The following is a 12543-nucleotide window of genomic DNA, read 5'->3' as shown; positions in this document are numbered from 1 at the left end:
CCTTAATGACGGATTCTAACATTTTACCTACCACAGACGTTAAACTAACCGGCCTGTAATTCCCCGCCTTTTGCCTGGCACCCTTCTTAAACAACGGCGTAACATTAGCCGTTTTCCAATCCTCCGGCACTTCCCCGGAATCCAGCGACGTCTGGAAAATAACCACCAAGGCATACACTATCACCTCCGCCATTTCTTTCAGAACCCTCGGATGCATTCCATCCGGTCCTGGGGACTTGTCCACAATCAGCCCCTCCAGTCTGTCGCGCACCACCTCTCTAGTAACAGTAATGTCATTAAGACCCTCCAGTCCTACCACCTTTCCATCGCTAACACCCGGCAAATTATTCACGTCCTCCTCCGTGAAGACAGAAACAAAAAAGTTATTCAAGACCTTAGCCATATCCCCATCCCCTACCACTAGGTCCCCTTTCTCATCCGCTAAGGGACCAACGTTCACCCTAGCCAGCCTCTTCCTTTTTATATATTTATAAAAACTCTTGCTATCCTTTTTTATATTAAGCGCTAGCCCAGCTTCATAGCTTCTCCTACCCTCCTTTATCAACTTTTTTGTCAATCTTTGTTGACATTTAAACCTTTCCCAATCCTCTTCTCGCCCACTGCTCTTAGCTACTCTAAATTCCTCCGCTTTTAATTTAACACTTTCCTTCACCTCCTTCGTTATCCACGGCTTATTACCTCTCTTCCTACTGTCCTTTTTAACCATCGGAATAAATTTCTGCTGAGCACCAAGAAAGATCTCCTTAAAGATCCTCCACTGCTCCTCAGCAGACCTACCTTCCAACGCGCTCCCCCAGTCCACATTCGCCAATTCTTCTCTCATCCTACCATACTCCCCTCTATTCAAACAAAGGACACGTGTCCGGGAACCCACTTTCTCCTCCTCCATCTGCAACAGAAACTCCACCATACAATGATCACTCTCTCCAAGAGGATCCTTCACCTCAAGGTCCCTAATTCTACCCGCCTCATTACATAGCACCAGATCCAAGATAGCTCGCTCCCTCGTCGGCTCCAACACACACTGTTCAAGGAAATTATCCCGGCAGCATTCCAAGAACTCCTCCTCGAGCCCACCTCGTCCAACATGGGTCGACCAATCAATATGCAGATTGAAATCCCCCATAACTACTGCCGTCCCATTCCTGCACGCCGCACTTATTTGCGCGTTAACAGCCCGCCCCACCTCCAGATCATTATTCGGGGGCCTATAGACGACACCCACCAGCGTCTTCCTCCCTTTGCTGTTCCTAATCTCCACCCACAACGATTCCACTTTCTGCTCTTTGGCTCCGATATCATCCCTTGCTACCACCTTGATGCTGTCCTTAATCAGCAGAGCTACGCCACCCCCTCTTTCCTCCTGCCTATCCTTCCTAAACACTTGATAACCCTGTACATTCATCTCCCAGTCCCTGTCACCTTGCAGCCACGTCTCTGTAATGGCCACCAGATCGTATCCATTTGTGTCGATCTGCGCCACCAGCTCATCCACTTTATTCCGAATGCTTCGTGCATTCAGATAAAGCGCTTTCATCCCAGCCTTCACCTGGACCCTATTTGCCGTAACGCCACCACTTGGGACATCCTCAGCCTCTTCCCTTACCTGTACCCTATCCTTAACTGTAGACCTCCTAACATCACCTACCCTCGCACCCTCCCCCCCCCTAATTAGTTTAAAGCCCTGTCTACAGTCCTCTTTACTCGATTCGCCAGCACTCTGGTCCCAGCACGATTCAGACCAACCCCATCCCGCCCGAACAAGTCCCACCTACCCCAATACTGGTGCCAAAACGACGCAACTTGTGGGCCGAAGGGCCTGTTTGTGCTGCAGTTTTTCTATGTTCCTATTTGGTCACCCTGTTATCATCCTTATTTCTGGTCTGATGTTTTCAGGATGACCCCCTGCCTTTGGCCTTCTACGTGAACGAGACGGAAATTGTCACCTCACTGGAGAAGACGCTGGAGGAGCAGGAGGTGGAAACGGAAAATGTGATTGACATTATTTATCAGCCGCAGGCAGTGTTTCGAGTGCGGGCTGTGACACGGTGTACCAGCTCATTGGAAGGGCACACGGAGGCTGTCATTTCTGTGGCCTTCAGCCCCACTGGAAGGCAAGTCTCTCAAAGAAAAATAAATTCCTGAAAGGTTATTCCAGTCTCTCCCTTTGATGCCGGTTTAGGCTCAGTTCAGAGTCACAGGGTTCCTGGGTCAAGCCTCACTCCAGGACTTAAGCACACCAAAATCAAGCCTGACGCTGCAGTGCAATACTGAGGGAGTGCTGCACTGTTGAATGCAGTGTTTCGGTTGGGTTGACGAGAAACCAGGACATTGTGCACCGACTCAAGTGGATGCAAAAGATCCCCTGGCATTATTTCAAACAAGTGGGGCGGCACAGTGGTTAGCACTGCTGCCTCACAGCGCCAGGGACTCAGGTTCAATTCTGGCCTTGGGTAACTGTCTGTGCGGAGTCTGCACATTCTCCCCGTCCCTGCGTGGGCTTCCTCCAGGTGCTCCGGTTTCCTCCCACACTCCAGAGACGTGGGGGTTAGGTTGGTTGGCCGTGCTGAATTGCCTCTTTAGCAGGGTAAATTCATGACATCGTGGGGATTAGGGTGGGATTGTTACCTGTGCTGGCTCGATGGGCCGAATGGCCTCCTCCTGCACTGTAGGAATTCTACAAAGAGTTGGGAGATTTTCCTCACGGCCCAGGCCTCCGCCTGTCCCTCAACCCCAACGTCACGAAGATTGATCATCTTGTGGCTCTTTGTGGGAGCTTGCTGTGCTCTCATTGGCTGCTGCACTTCCAATGTCACAACCATGGCGACACTCTGAAGGCACTCCATTGGCTGTGAAGCATTTGGCGACATCTAGTGGTGGTGAAGGGCATTTCAGAAATGTAAGTGCTGCCATTTTTAAACAACCTCCCCCTGTTCAAAGGCGGAGAGGACCAATGCTGTAATAATATGTCGCACTTTCTTACCTTGTTAGAATCTCGGGGGATTGCTACCAAATAAACCTGTTGGACTTTAACCTGGAGACTTCTTACTTTGCCTTCAGCTGGTGAGAGGAGTTAGAAAGATGCCATGCCACAGGCAGCAGGTGGTGCTGTTCCTCCAGTTGGGACTGTGGGCACAGAGGAGAGAAGGTGAACTTGGTGTGAAGCCATCCTGTGCCCGTATTGGGCGTGTACGATGCAGAGGAAACAGAGAGCGTCCCATCTCCCAGTGCAGACTCTGCAATGGGTCACAATACTTACCCCCCCCACCACTAAAAAGGGAAACAGCAGAGTCCTTATGGTGATCATAGAATCCCTACAGTGTGGAAGGAGGTCATTCAGCCCATCGAGTCTGCACCAACCACAATCCGACACAGGCCCTATCCCTGTAACCCCACATATTTACACTGCTAGTTCCCCTGACACCAGGGGAGAAACTAGCATGGCCAATCCACCTAACCCACACATCTTTGGAATGTGGGAGGGAAACCAAACCCACGCAGAGAGAATGTGCCAGCCCCACACAGACAGACACTTGGCCGGGAATCGAACCCAGCCCCCTGGTGCTGTGAGACAGCAGTGCTAACCCACTGTGCCACCCTGTGATCTTTGGTCCGATTCACTCTGCGCTGTGTTAAGTGTGACTCAAGTGCGTCAGTCGGAAGGCTGTGGGTTTAAGACCCACTCTGGAGACTTGAGGCATTATCCAGGTCGGCACCTCAGACCGCAGTACTGGGGACGTGCTGCACTGCCAGCGCAGTCTTTCAGATCAGGTGTTAAATGGAGGATCCCACAGAGTTATTGCGAAGAAGAATGGGGGAGTTATCGGCGGTATTCTGGCCAATGTTTATCCTTCCGCCAGCACTCAAACAACAAGGGAATTGTAACCCTTGAACGGTTCCCCGAATCTAGTGGTAGTTTTGCACACAAACTCTAAAATATTTTCTGGTCTTTTTTTTGTGTGGGATCTTGCTGTGCACAAATTCAGTGCTGTGCTTCCTACAAAGCAATGGCCACAATACTTAAAATAAAAGTGCCTTGGTGTTCTAAAAGCGTTTTGGGACATTCTGAGGTCATGGAAGGTGCTTTGTAAATACAAGTTCTTAATATTCAACACTGCCACCCACTGTGTGGCCCGGTGGCGCGGTGGGCAGGCAACACAGTGGCACATTGGGTAGATGGCACAGTGGTTAGCACTGCCGCCTCACAGCACCAGGGACCCGGGTTCAATTCTTGGCTTGGGTCACTGTGCGGAGTCTGCACATCATCTTCACGTTTAGTTGGGTTTCCTCGGGATGCTCTGGTTTCCTCCCACAGTCCAAAAGACGTGCTGGTTAGGGTGCATTGGCTGTGCTAAATTCCCCCTCAGTGTACCCGAACGGGCGCTGGAGTGTGGTGACCAGGGGATTTTCACAGTAACTTCATTGCAGTGTTAACGGGTGGCATGGTGGCACAGTGGGTTAGCACTGTTTCCTCACAGCACCGGGGACCTGGGATCAATTCCGACCTCGGGTGACTGTGTGGAGTTCTCCCCGTGTCTGCGGGGATTTCCTCTGGGTGTTCTGGATTGCACCCAGACACCAAAAATGTGCAGGTTAGGGTGCACTGGCCGTGCTAAATTGCCCCTCAGTGTCCCAAGATGTATTGGTTCGGAGGATTAGCAGGGTAAGTATGTGGGTTGTTTGGATGGGCCTGTGTGGGATGCTCTGTTGGTGCAGATGGGCTGAATGGCCTCCTTCTGCACTGTAGGAGTTCTATGAAAAGGAAAGGAGAGGGTGCAGATTGTGCTGTTACAGTCGTAGCTGGGGTGTAGAGAAAGATCAGCTTAATATAAGGTAGGTCCATTCAGATGGCAGCAGGGAAGAAGCTGAATATTTATCAAGCTGTCAGTGCGTGACAATATTTTTTCTGGTCACTAATTAACCATTTTACTCTCAAACTGGCTGTTTGCCATTTCCATAGCAATGGCAGGGGGAGAAAATAGTGTTAAGATAAGAACATTGAAAAAGCAACGTTATGTATTTTAACACATTGCCGCCACCTTTTACATTTCACCCGAGCCCCTCGCTTGTCTCAGGAAAGCGTGTTGACTTGTCGAGTCTGGCCCGAATACACGGACTGGAGTCTGGGCAGAGATTTATGGCAGGTCGGTTTTGGAAGCGTCGCCAAGTGCGTGGACCTTTTTTTCTTCTCGTCTCTGGGTAAAGTTGCACTCTGTTTAATTTCAGATATTCCTGTGGGATCCCAACACTGGCAAGCAAATGGGAAAGGTCCTGACTGGGCACTCGAAGTGGATTACGTATCTCTGCTGGGAACCGCTGCATCTGTGAGTGAATAATTCGTAACACCTCCCAGCCAGCAACCAAATGTCCTGTTGACAAGGGTTTTAATTTGAGTGGCCAGCGGGACCAGTGGATCTTCTGCAGACAGTGTTAGGCACTGAGACTCAGCGACACTCCCTTGGTGCTGCATTGGAACTGCAGCACAGACTCCTGTGCTCAAAGTCCTTTTAACTCAGGTGACAGTGAGATCAACTGAAACTGTGAGTGGACCATGGAATCCAGGCAGTGCTGAAGGAGGCCATTCAGCCCATCATTTCTGCACCTACTCTCCAACAGAGCATCCATTGACTCTGTCTACACTTCCTGCTGCCTCGGCAAAGCAGCCAGTATAATTAAGGACCCCACGCACCCCGGACATTCTCTCTTCCACCTTCTCCTGATGGGAAAAAGATACAAAAGTCTGAAGTCACTGAATCAAGAACAGCTTCTTCCCTGCTGCCATCAGTCTTTTGAATGGACCTACCTCATGTTAAGTTGATCTTTCTCTACACCCTATTTGTGACTGTACCGCTACATTCTGCACCCTCTCCTTTCCTTCTTTATGAATGGTATGCTTTGTCTGTATAGTGTGCAAGAAACCATACTTTGCACTGCATGTTAACACATGTGACAATAATAAATCAAATCAAATCAAATCTTAACCAGGCCCGCCACTCACGCTATCCTCGTAACCCCACACATTTACCCCGCTAATCCCCCTAACCTACACATCCTGGGACACCAAGGGGCAATTTAGAATGGCCAATCCACCTAACCCACACATTTCTGGACTGTGGGAGGAAACCAGAAAATCCAGAGGAAACCCACGCAGACACGGGGAGAACGTGCAAACTCCACACAGACACTCACCTGATGATATTTGCCTCAAATACTTCCTGTGGCAGCAAGTTCCACTTTGCCACTGCTCTCTAAAGTTTAAAGTTTATTTATTAACATCACAAGTAGGCTTACATCAATACTGCAATGAAGTTACTGTGAAAATCCCCTAGTCACCAAAGTGGGGCGCCTGTTCGAGTACACTGAGGGAGAACTTAATACAGCCAATGCATCCTAACTAGCATGTTCTTCCGACTGTGGAAGGAAGCCAGAGCACCCGGAGGAAATCCATGCAGACACGGGGAGAACATGCAGTCTCCACACAGACAGTGACCCAAGCTGGGAATCGAATCCAGGTCCCTGGTGCTGTGAGGCAGCAGCACTAACCACTGTACCACCTGGACAATAAAAAGCCTGACAACACCAGGTTTTAGTCCAACCTATTTATTTGATAATATACTCACTAGCTTTCGGGGTTACCCCCTTCGTCAGGTGAATGGAGAGTTCTGGCCTGTGTTACACCTAACCTGTGTAAGGATTCGCATTTTAATCAGTAATCTCTAAACTGTCTGTGCTTTATATGCTCTGTCTGAGGCCAGAACTCTCCATTCACCTGACGAAGGGGGTAACCCCGAAAGCTAGTGAGTATATTATCAAATAAATAGGTTGGACTAAAACCTGGTGTTGTCAGACTTTTTACTGTGTTTACGCCAGTCCAACGCCGGCATACCCACATCATGACCACCTGGACAAAGCAGTTCCTCTTTGCATTGTTTGGTTACTATCTTCTACTTTTATTCTCTAGTTTTGGGCACCTGTAAATGGCTACAGCATCTATCCTATCAGAAGCCTCTTAAAGGCATTTATTAGGTCAGTTTGATCTGAGTGCATTCACGCTGAGGTGAACTTCCATTGATAAAGTTTTAAAGTTTGTTTATTAGTCACAAGTAAGGCTTACATTAACACTGCAATGAAGTTACTGTGAAATTCTCCTAGTCGCCACACTCCGGCGCCTGTTCGAGTCAATGCACCTAACCAGCATGTCTTTCAGACTGTGGGAGGAAACTGGAGAAAACCCATGCAGACATGGGGAGAATGTGCAAACTCCACACAGAACTGTGACCCAAGCCGGGAATCGACCCTGGCGCTGGGAGGCAGCAGTGCTAACCACTGTGACACCCATTTAGATACATTCCCATTGGCAACAATCTGGGTTCTTTAATGTTATTAAAGACCATTCTCAAAATGCTCCATCTATTTGTGGGTCAACAGTTGCGGATCAGAGTGTTGTGTGTTGAAATGATGTAAGGAAGAAGATTTGCGTACAGACTGTGTTCATGTACGTAATATGTTCTAGGTTACACAGATGACCTTGTGAATGTACTGCATTGTATATTAATGTCTTGGTAATTTGTTTTGTTTCCATGAGGAATATACTGAGGACAGTTTGGTAACTGTTTGTCCGGTCTATTTTCAGGGGGTCATGTGTAGAACCCTCCAGGGACATGCACACTGGGTCAATACGATGGCACTCAGCACAGACTACGTACTGCGAACCGGAGCTTTCGAACCAGCTGAAGCCACAGTGGTTCCCCAGGACAGGAATGATTCTTGTGGGTAATCACGTTGCCTTTCTTCCCGTGTTTCCTTAACCAATGTTTGTCTTCAAACTTACGCCAAAAGACAAGCTGCTCTTTTTACTCTCTCCCATCATCCTACAATGGAAGGATTTTGCTTTGTGTCCACATGTCCTGCTCACTCTAGAATAGTCAAGGACAAAGTGAGTCAGTCGAGGACCTGGAGCTTGACGTTTACAGAGCTGCCTCCTAGCGGTTTACAACAGTACTGTGGGGCAGCGCTGCTAACCACTAACGTGCAGTCTCCACACAGACAGTGACCCAAGCCAGGTATCGAACCCAGGTCCCTGGCACTGTGAGGCAGCAGTGCTAATCACTGTGCCGCCATGTCGCCCAATACATGGAAACTAGTAGCAGGAATAGGCCATTCGGCCTTTCGAGCCTGTTCTGCCATTCATTATAATCATGGCTGATCATCGAATTCAATATCCTGATCTCCCCTTACCCCCATATCCCCCAATCCCTTTAGTCCCAAGAGCGAAATCTAATTTCTTCTTGAAACCAGACAAAGTTTTGGCCTCAACTACTTTCCGTGGCAGTGAATTCCACACATTCACCGCCCTCTGGGTGAAGAAGTTTCCCTGCTGCAGGAAACATCGACTCTGAGTTTCCTGAGATTCAGTCTTCCCCCAGGAGGAACGTCACAGATGGAGATCTGCATCCTAACAAGCCAGTGGCAGAGTGGTTAGCACTGCTGCCTCACAGAGCCACTGACCTGGGATCGATTCCCCGCCTGGGTCGCTGCCTGTGTGGAGTCTGCACATTCTCCCCATGTCTGCGTGGGTTTCCTCCAGGTCCTCCCACAGTCCAAAAATGTGCAGGTTAAGTTGATTGGCCAGGCTAAATTGACCCTCTAGGGTCAGGGAGACTAGCAGGTGAATATATGGGGTTACGGGGGATAGGGCCTGGGCGGGGATTGTGGTCAGTGCAGGCTCGATGGGCCGAATGGCTTCTTTCTGCACTGTAAGGATTCCATGAACCCAGAGCCACAGCAGGAGATCAGCTGAGTTCATTCATTCACCTGAGGCCTTGTCACAGCTCCAATGGCCAGAAGAGGGCAGTAGACTCTCACTCACTGCCTGCTGCACTCAGTCAGTGTGTGTTGGACTGAGAATGGAAAGATCTAATCAGCTCCAAGCCAGTTAGCTGAGGCTGATCTATCTGCTGGTATCTCATCCTTTATATCAGCAGCAACCCTATGAATGTTTTGATGCTGACTCAAGAAGTTTAAATGTTCTCTGGTTTTTTTTTGTCTCTGTTACTTGTTCAGTTTTAACAGTTCCACAAAGCACCTACCCTCCCAGCACACACCTCTCAGGCTCTACCTCTCACTGTTAGGCAGCCTTGACTCCTCTGTGGCAGCTCCGCTGTGACCTCCCCACCCACACGGTGACACAGTGGTTAGCACTGCTGCCTCCCAGCGCCAGGGACGTGGGTTCGACTCCCAGCTCGGGTCACTGTCTGTGTGGAGTTTGCACATTCTCCCCGTGTCTGCGTGGGTTTCCTCCAGGCGCTCCCGTTTCCTCCCACAGTCCGAAAGACGTGCTGGTTAGGGTGCGTTGGCCGTGCTAAATTCTCCCTCAGCGAACCCGAACAGGAGTGTGACGACTAGGGGATTTTTCACAGTAACTTCATTGCAGTGTTAACGTAAGCCAACTTGTGACGCTAATAAATAAATTTTTACCTGTGTATGTCATTCTGTGACGGGGAGCAATCAGCAACGCAGGCTCAGTCACTGAGTAAATAAATCCGGCTGTTAAAGCTAAGGGCTGGATTTAATCAGGCTGGTGGGTACATTAAATTGAAATAACTGCTGCACTTCCCAGTCATTGAATAACCACTTGAGGAGTGTAAAAAGCAGCAGTACGGTGTGAGAAAGGACACTGCAGATTACTTGCTGACCTCAGACAGACACTGAACCCATTCAGCTCCTGACCGGATCACAGCTCCAGCCCAAACATGGTCAAAAGAGCTGGAATGTGGAGGTCTAGGATGGAGGTAGAGAGGTTCTTCCCGCTCGGAAAGGACAGCAGGACTAGAGGGCACAGACTCAAGATAAGGGGGGCGCAGTTTAGATCGGAGTTGAGGAGGAACTTCTTCACTCGAAGGGTGGTGAATCTCTGGAATTCTCTGCCCGTTGAAGTGGTGGAGGCTGCCTCGCTAAATATATTTAAGACACGGGTAGATAGGTTTCTGATAGACAAGGGAATTAAGGGTTTATGGGGAGAAAGCGGGAAAGTGGAACTGATCCGCTTCAGATCAGCCATGATCTTATTGAATGGTGGGGCAGGCTCGAAGGGCTAGATGGCCGACTCCTGCTTCTATTTCTTATGTTCTTAGGTCATAGATTCATCGAATCCCATAGTGCAGAAGGAGGCCATTCGGCCCATTGAGTCTGCACCGTCCACAATCCCACGCAGGCCCTATCCCCATGCATTTACCCCAGCTCGTCCCCCTGACACTAAGGGGCAGTTTGGCATGGCCAATCCACCCAACCGGCACATCGAAATGAGGGTGCCTGTACACGGCATCGAGGCAACATCCCTAAAGAGTTCCAACAAAACCGGAGTCAATGGGAATCAGGGGGAAAGCTCTCCACTGGTTGGAGTTGTTCCTGGTACAAAGGAAGATGGTTGGAGGACATCACCGCAGGAGTTCCTCAGGGTGAGTGTCCAAGGCCCAGTCATCCTCAGTGACCTGCCCTCAACTATAATTTTGGAGATAAGGAGGTTAGCCAATGGCTGCACAGTGCTCAGTTCCATTTCTATCCTCCCACACTGAAATAGTCCACGTCCACTCACAGCGAGACCTGGTCAACACTCAGTCTGGCCTCATGAGTGGAAGTGATGTTGATACCACACCATTATACCATGACCATCCCTAACAATACAGAATCTAACCTCCTCTCCTGGTTATTCAATGTTCTGACCACCATTGAATCCCCCATTATCAACATCCTGGGGGGGTTACCATTGATGTGGAGATGCCGGCGTTGGACTGGGGTAAACACAGTAAGAAGTCTGACAACACCAGGTTTGCCCCTTCGTCAGAACTCTCCATTCGCCTGACGAAGGGGCAATGCCCGAAAGCTTGCAAATTTACTATCAAATAAATCAAATTGGACTTAAACCTGGTGTTGTCAGACTTTTTACTGGGGTCACCATTGACCAGAAACTGAACTAGACTGGCCATATACATACTGTGGCTACCAGAGCAGGTCAGAGACTGGGAATCCTGTGGCAAATAATTCATCTCCTGACTCCCCAAAGCCTGCCCACCATCTGCAAGGCACGTGTGGTGAAATACTCCCCACTTGCCTGGATGGGTGCAGCTCCAACAACACTCAAGGAACTCAACACCATCCAGGACAAAGCTGCCCTCTTGATTGGCACCACATCCACAAACAACCTCTCCCTCCACCACCAACACTCAGCAGCAGGCGTGTGTACCATCTACAAGATGTGCTGCAGCAACTCACCAAGGCTCCTTTGATTTGGCAGACTCTAAACCCATGACCACCGTCACCCAGAAGGACAAGGGCATCAGATACCAAGTTCCCCTCCATGCCCCTCACCGTCCTGACATGGAAATATACCAGCTGCTCCTTCTCAGTCGCTGAGTCAAAATCCTGGAACTCCCTCCCTAACAGCACTGTGGTTGCGCCTACATCACACGGGACTGCAGCGATTCAAGAAGGCAGCTCACCACCGCCACCTTCTCAAGGGTAATTAGGGATGGGCAATAAAACGCTGGTTCAATTCCGCCCTTGGCTGAGAGTCTGAATGGAGTTTCCTTGTTCTCCCCGTGTATCTGCGTGGGTTTCCTCCGGGCGCTCCGGTTTCCTCCCGCAGTCCAAAGATGTACAGGTTAGGTGGAGAGGACATGCTAAATTGCCCCTGGGTGTCCCAAGAATTGTAAATTAGATGGATTACCCATGGTAAACATGTGGGGTTGCGGGCGTGGGGTGGGGGAGAAGGCCTGGGTAAGATACTCAGTCAGGGAGTCAGTGCAGAATAGGTGGGCTGAATGGCCTCTCCTGGACTGTCGGGATTCTCTGGGTTCTGTGATTCTCTCTGTAGGAACTCTTTGTATTCTTCTCTCTGACTCCTCCAGATCCCGTTACTCGCTCTACCTCATCACCTTCTCCTCACCTCCTCCATTTCACCCTCTGCCCCCCTCGCTATTCTCCCTCCCGCGTGCGTTATTGACTATTTTTGAAGGCCGGAAGGTGTCACTTGGGATGTAACGGACGCTGATGTTTTTGTCTGACGATCCTTGTTGTTTCTAAGTGGGTCATTCACAAGTGCAAAGTCCCCTCTCTCCAGCCGGAGATTATGGTTTTTCTAAGCAAAGGGGCCCAGTTGCTGAGTGATAAGCTGACATGAGGGCACCCAAATCTGTAAGTAACAGTAAATCAGCGGAGGATTACAGCGTGAGTGAGTCTAATTAGTGTACTCCACTGATTTACAAAGCCTGGGCTTGCCTGTTAGGTGGTACGTCCGCACCGTGACAGATGGTTTCCTAAATGTTTTGTCACTGGTTTGTGTGGGTTATTTTTCCATAAAGCAGATGCACAGGTCACACTCCACCATTCACTTGTCCGCAAGGATCAAGTGAATTGTGTTTCAATCGTACAACACAATCCAGAAGGTGAGGGTGCAGGCAACATCCCCCTGTGCGGCTTTGAACTGTATGAGGGTGGCACAGTGGTTAGCACTGCTGCCTCACA

General features: G+C 49.6%; 2 protein-coding genes across 2 annotated transcripts in view; one reads left to right on the top strand and one right to left on the bottom strand.

Moving 5' to 3' along the window:
• The window catches only part of LOC145357422 (aldehyde dehydrogenase, dimeric NADP-preferring-like), a 33614-nt gene extending 30472 nt beyond the window's left edge, over window positions 1–3142 (bottom strand). The window contains exon 1 of the mRNA XM_080210750.1: window positions 3005–3142. The gene's annotated coding sequence lies outside the window, so the exon portion shown is untranslated. The remainder of the gene's footprint in view (window positions 1–3004) is intronic.
• Window positions 3143–5003: 1861 nt separating this feature from the next.
• On the top strand, window positions 5004–7798 carry LOC145357556 (uncharacterized). The gene is made up of 3 exons (XM_080211035.1): window positions 5004–5165; window positions 5248–5345; window positions 7655–7798. Exons 1-3 carry the CDS (start codon window positions 5036–5038, stop codon window positions 7796–7798), a joined length of 372 nt encoding a protein of 123 aa, XP_080067161.1. The 5' UTR covers window positions 5004–5035.
• Window positions 7799–12543: the final 4745 nt, after the last annotated feature.

The sequence above is a fragment of the Carcharhinus amblyrhynchos genome, chromosome 23 (assembly GCF_965287045.1).
Source record: "Carcharhinus amblyrhynchos chromosome 23, sCarAmb.v2.hapA, whole genome shotgun sequence".
In the NCBI taxonomy this organism is placed as follows: Eukaryota; Metazoa; Chordata; class Chondrichthyes; order Carcharhiniformes; family Carcharhinidae; genus Carcharhinus; species Carcharhinus amblyrhynchos.
Note: the sequence above shows the minus strand (reverse complement) of the source record. Positions and strands in the feature narration are given on the sequence as shown.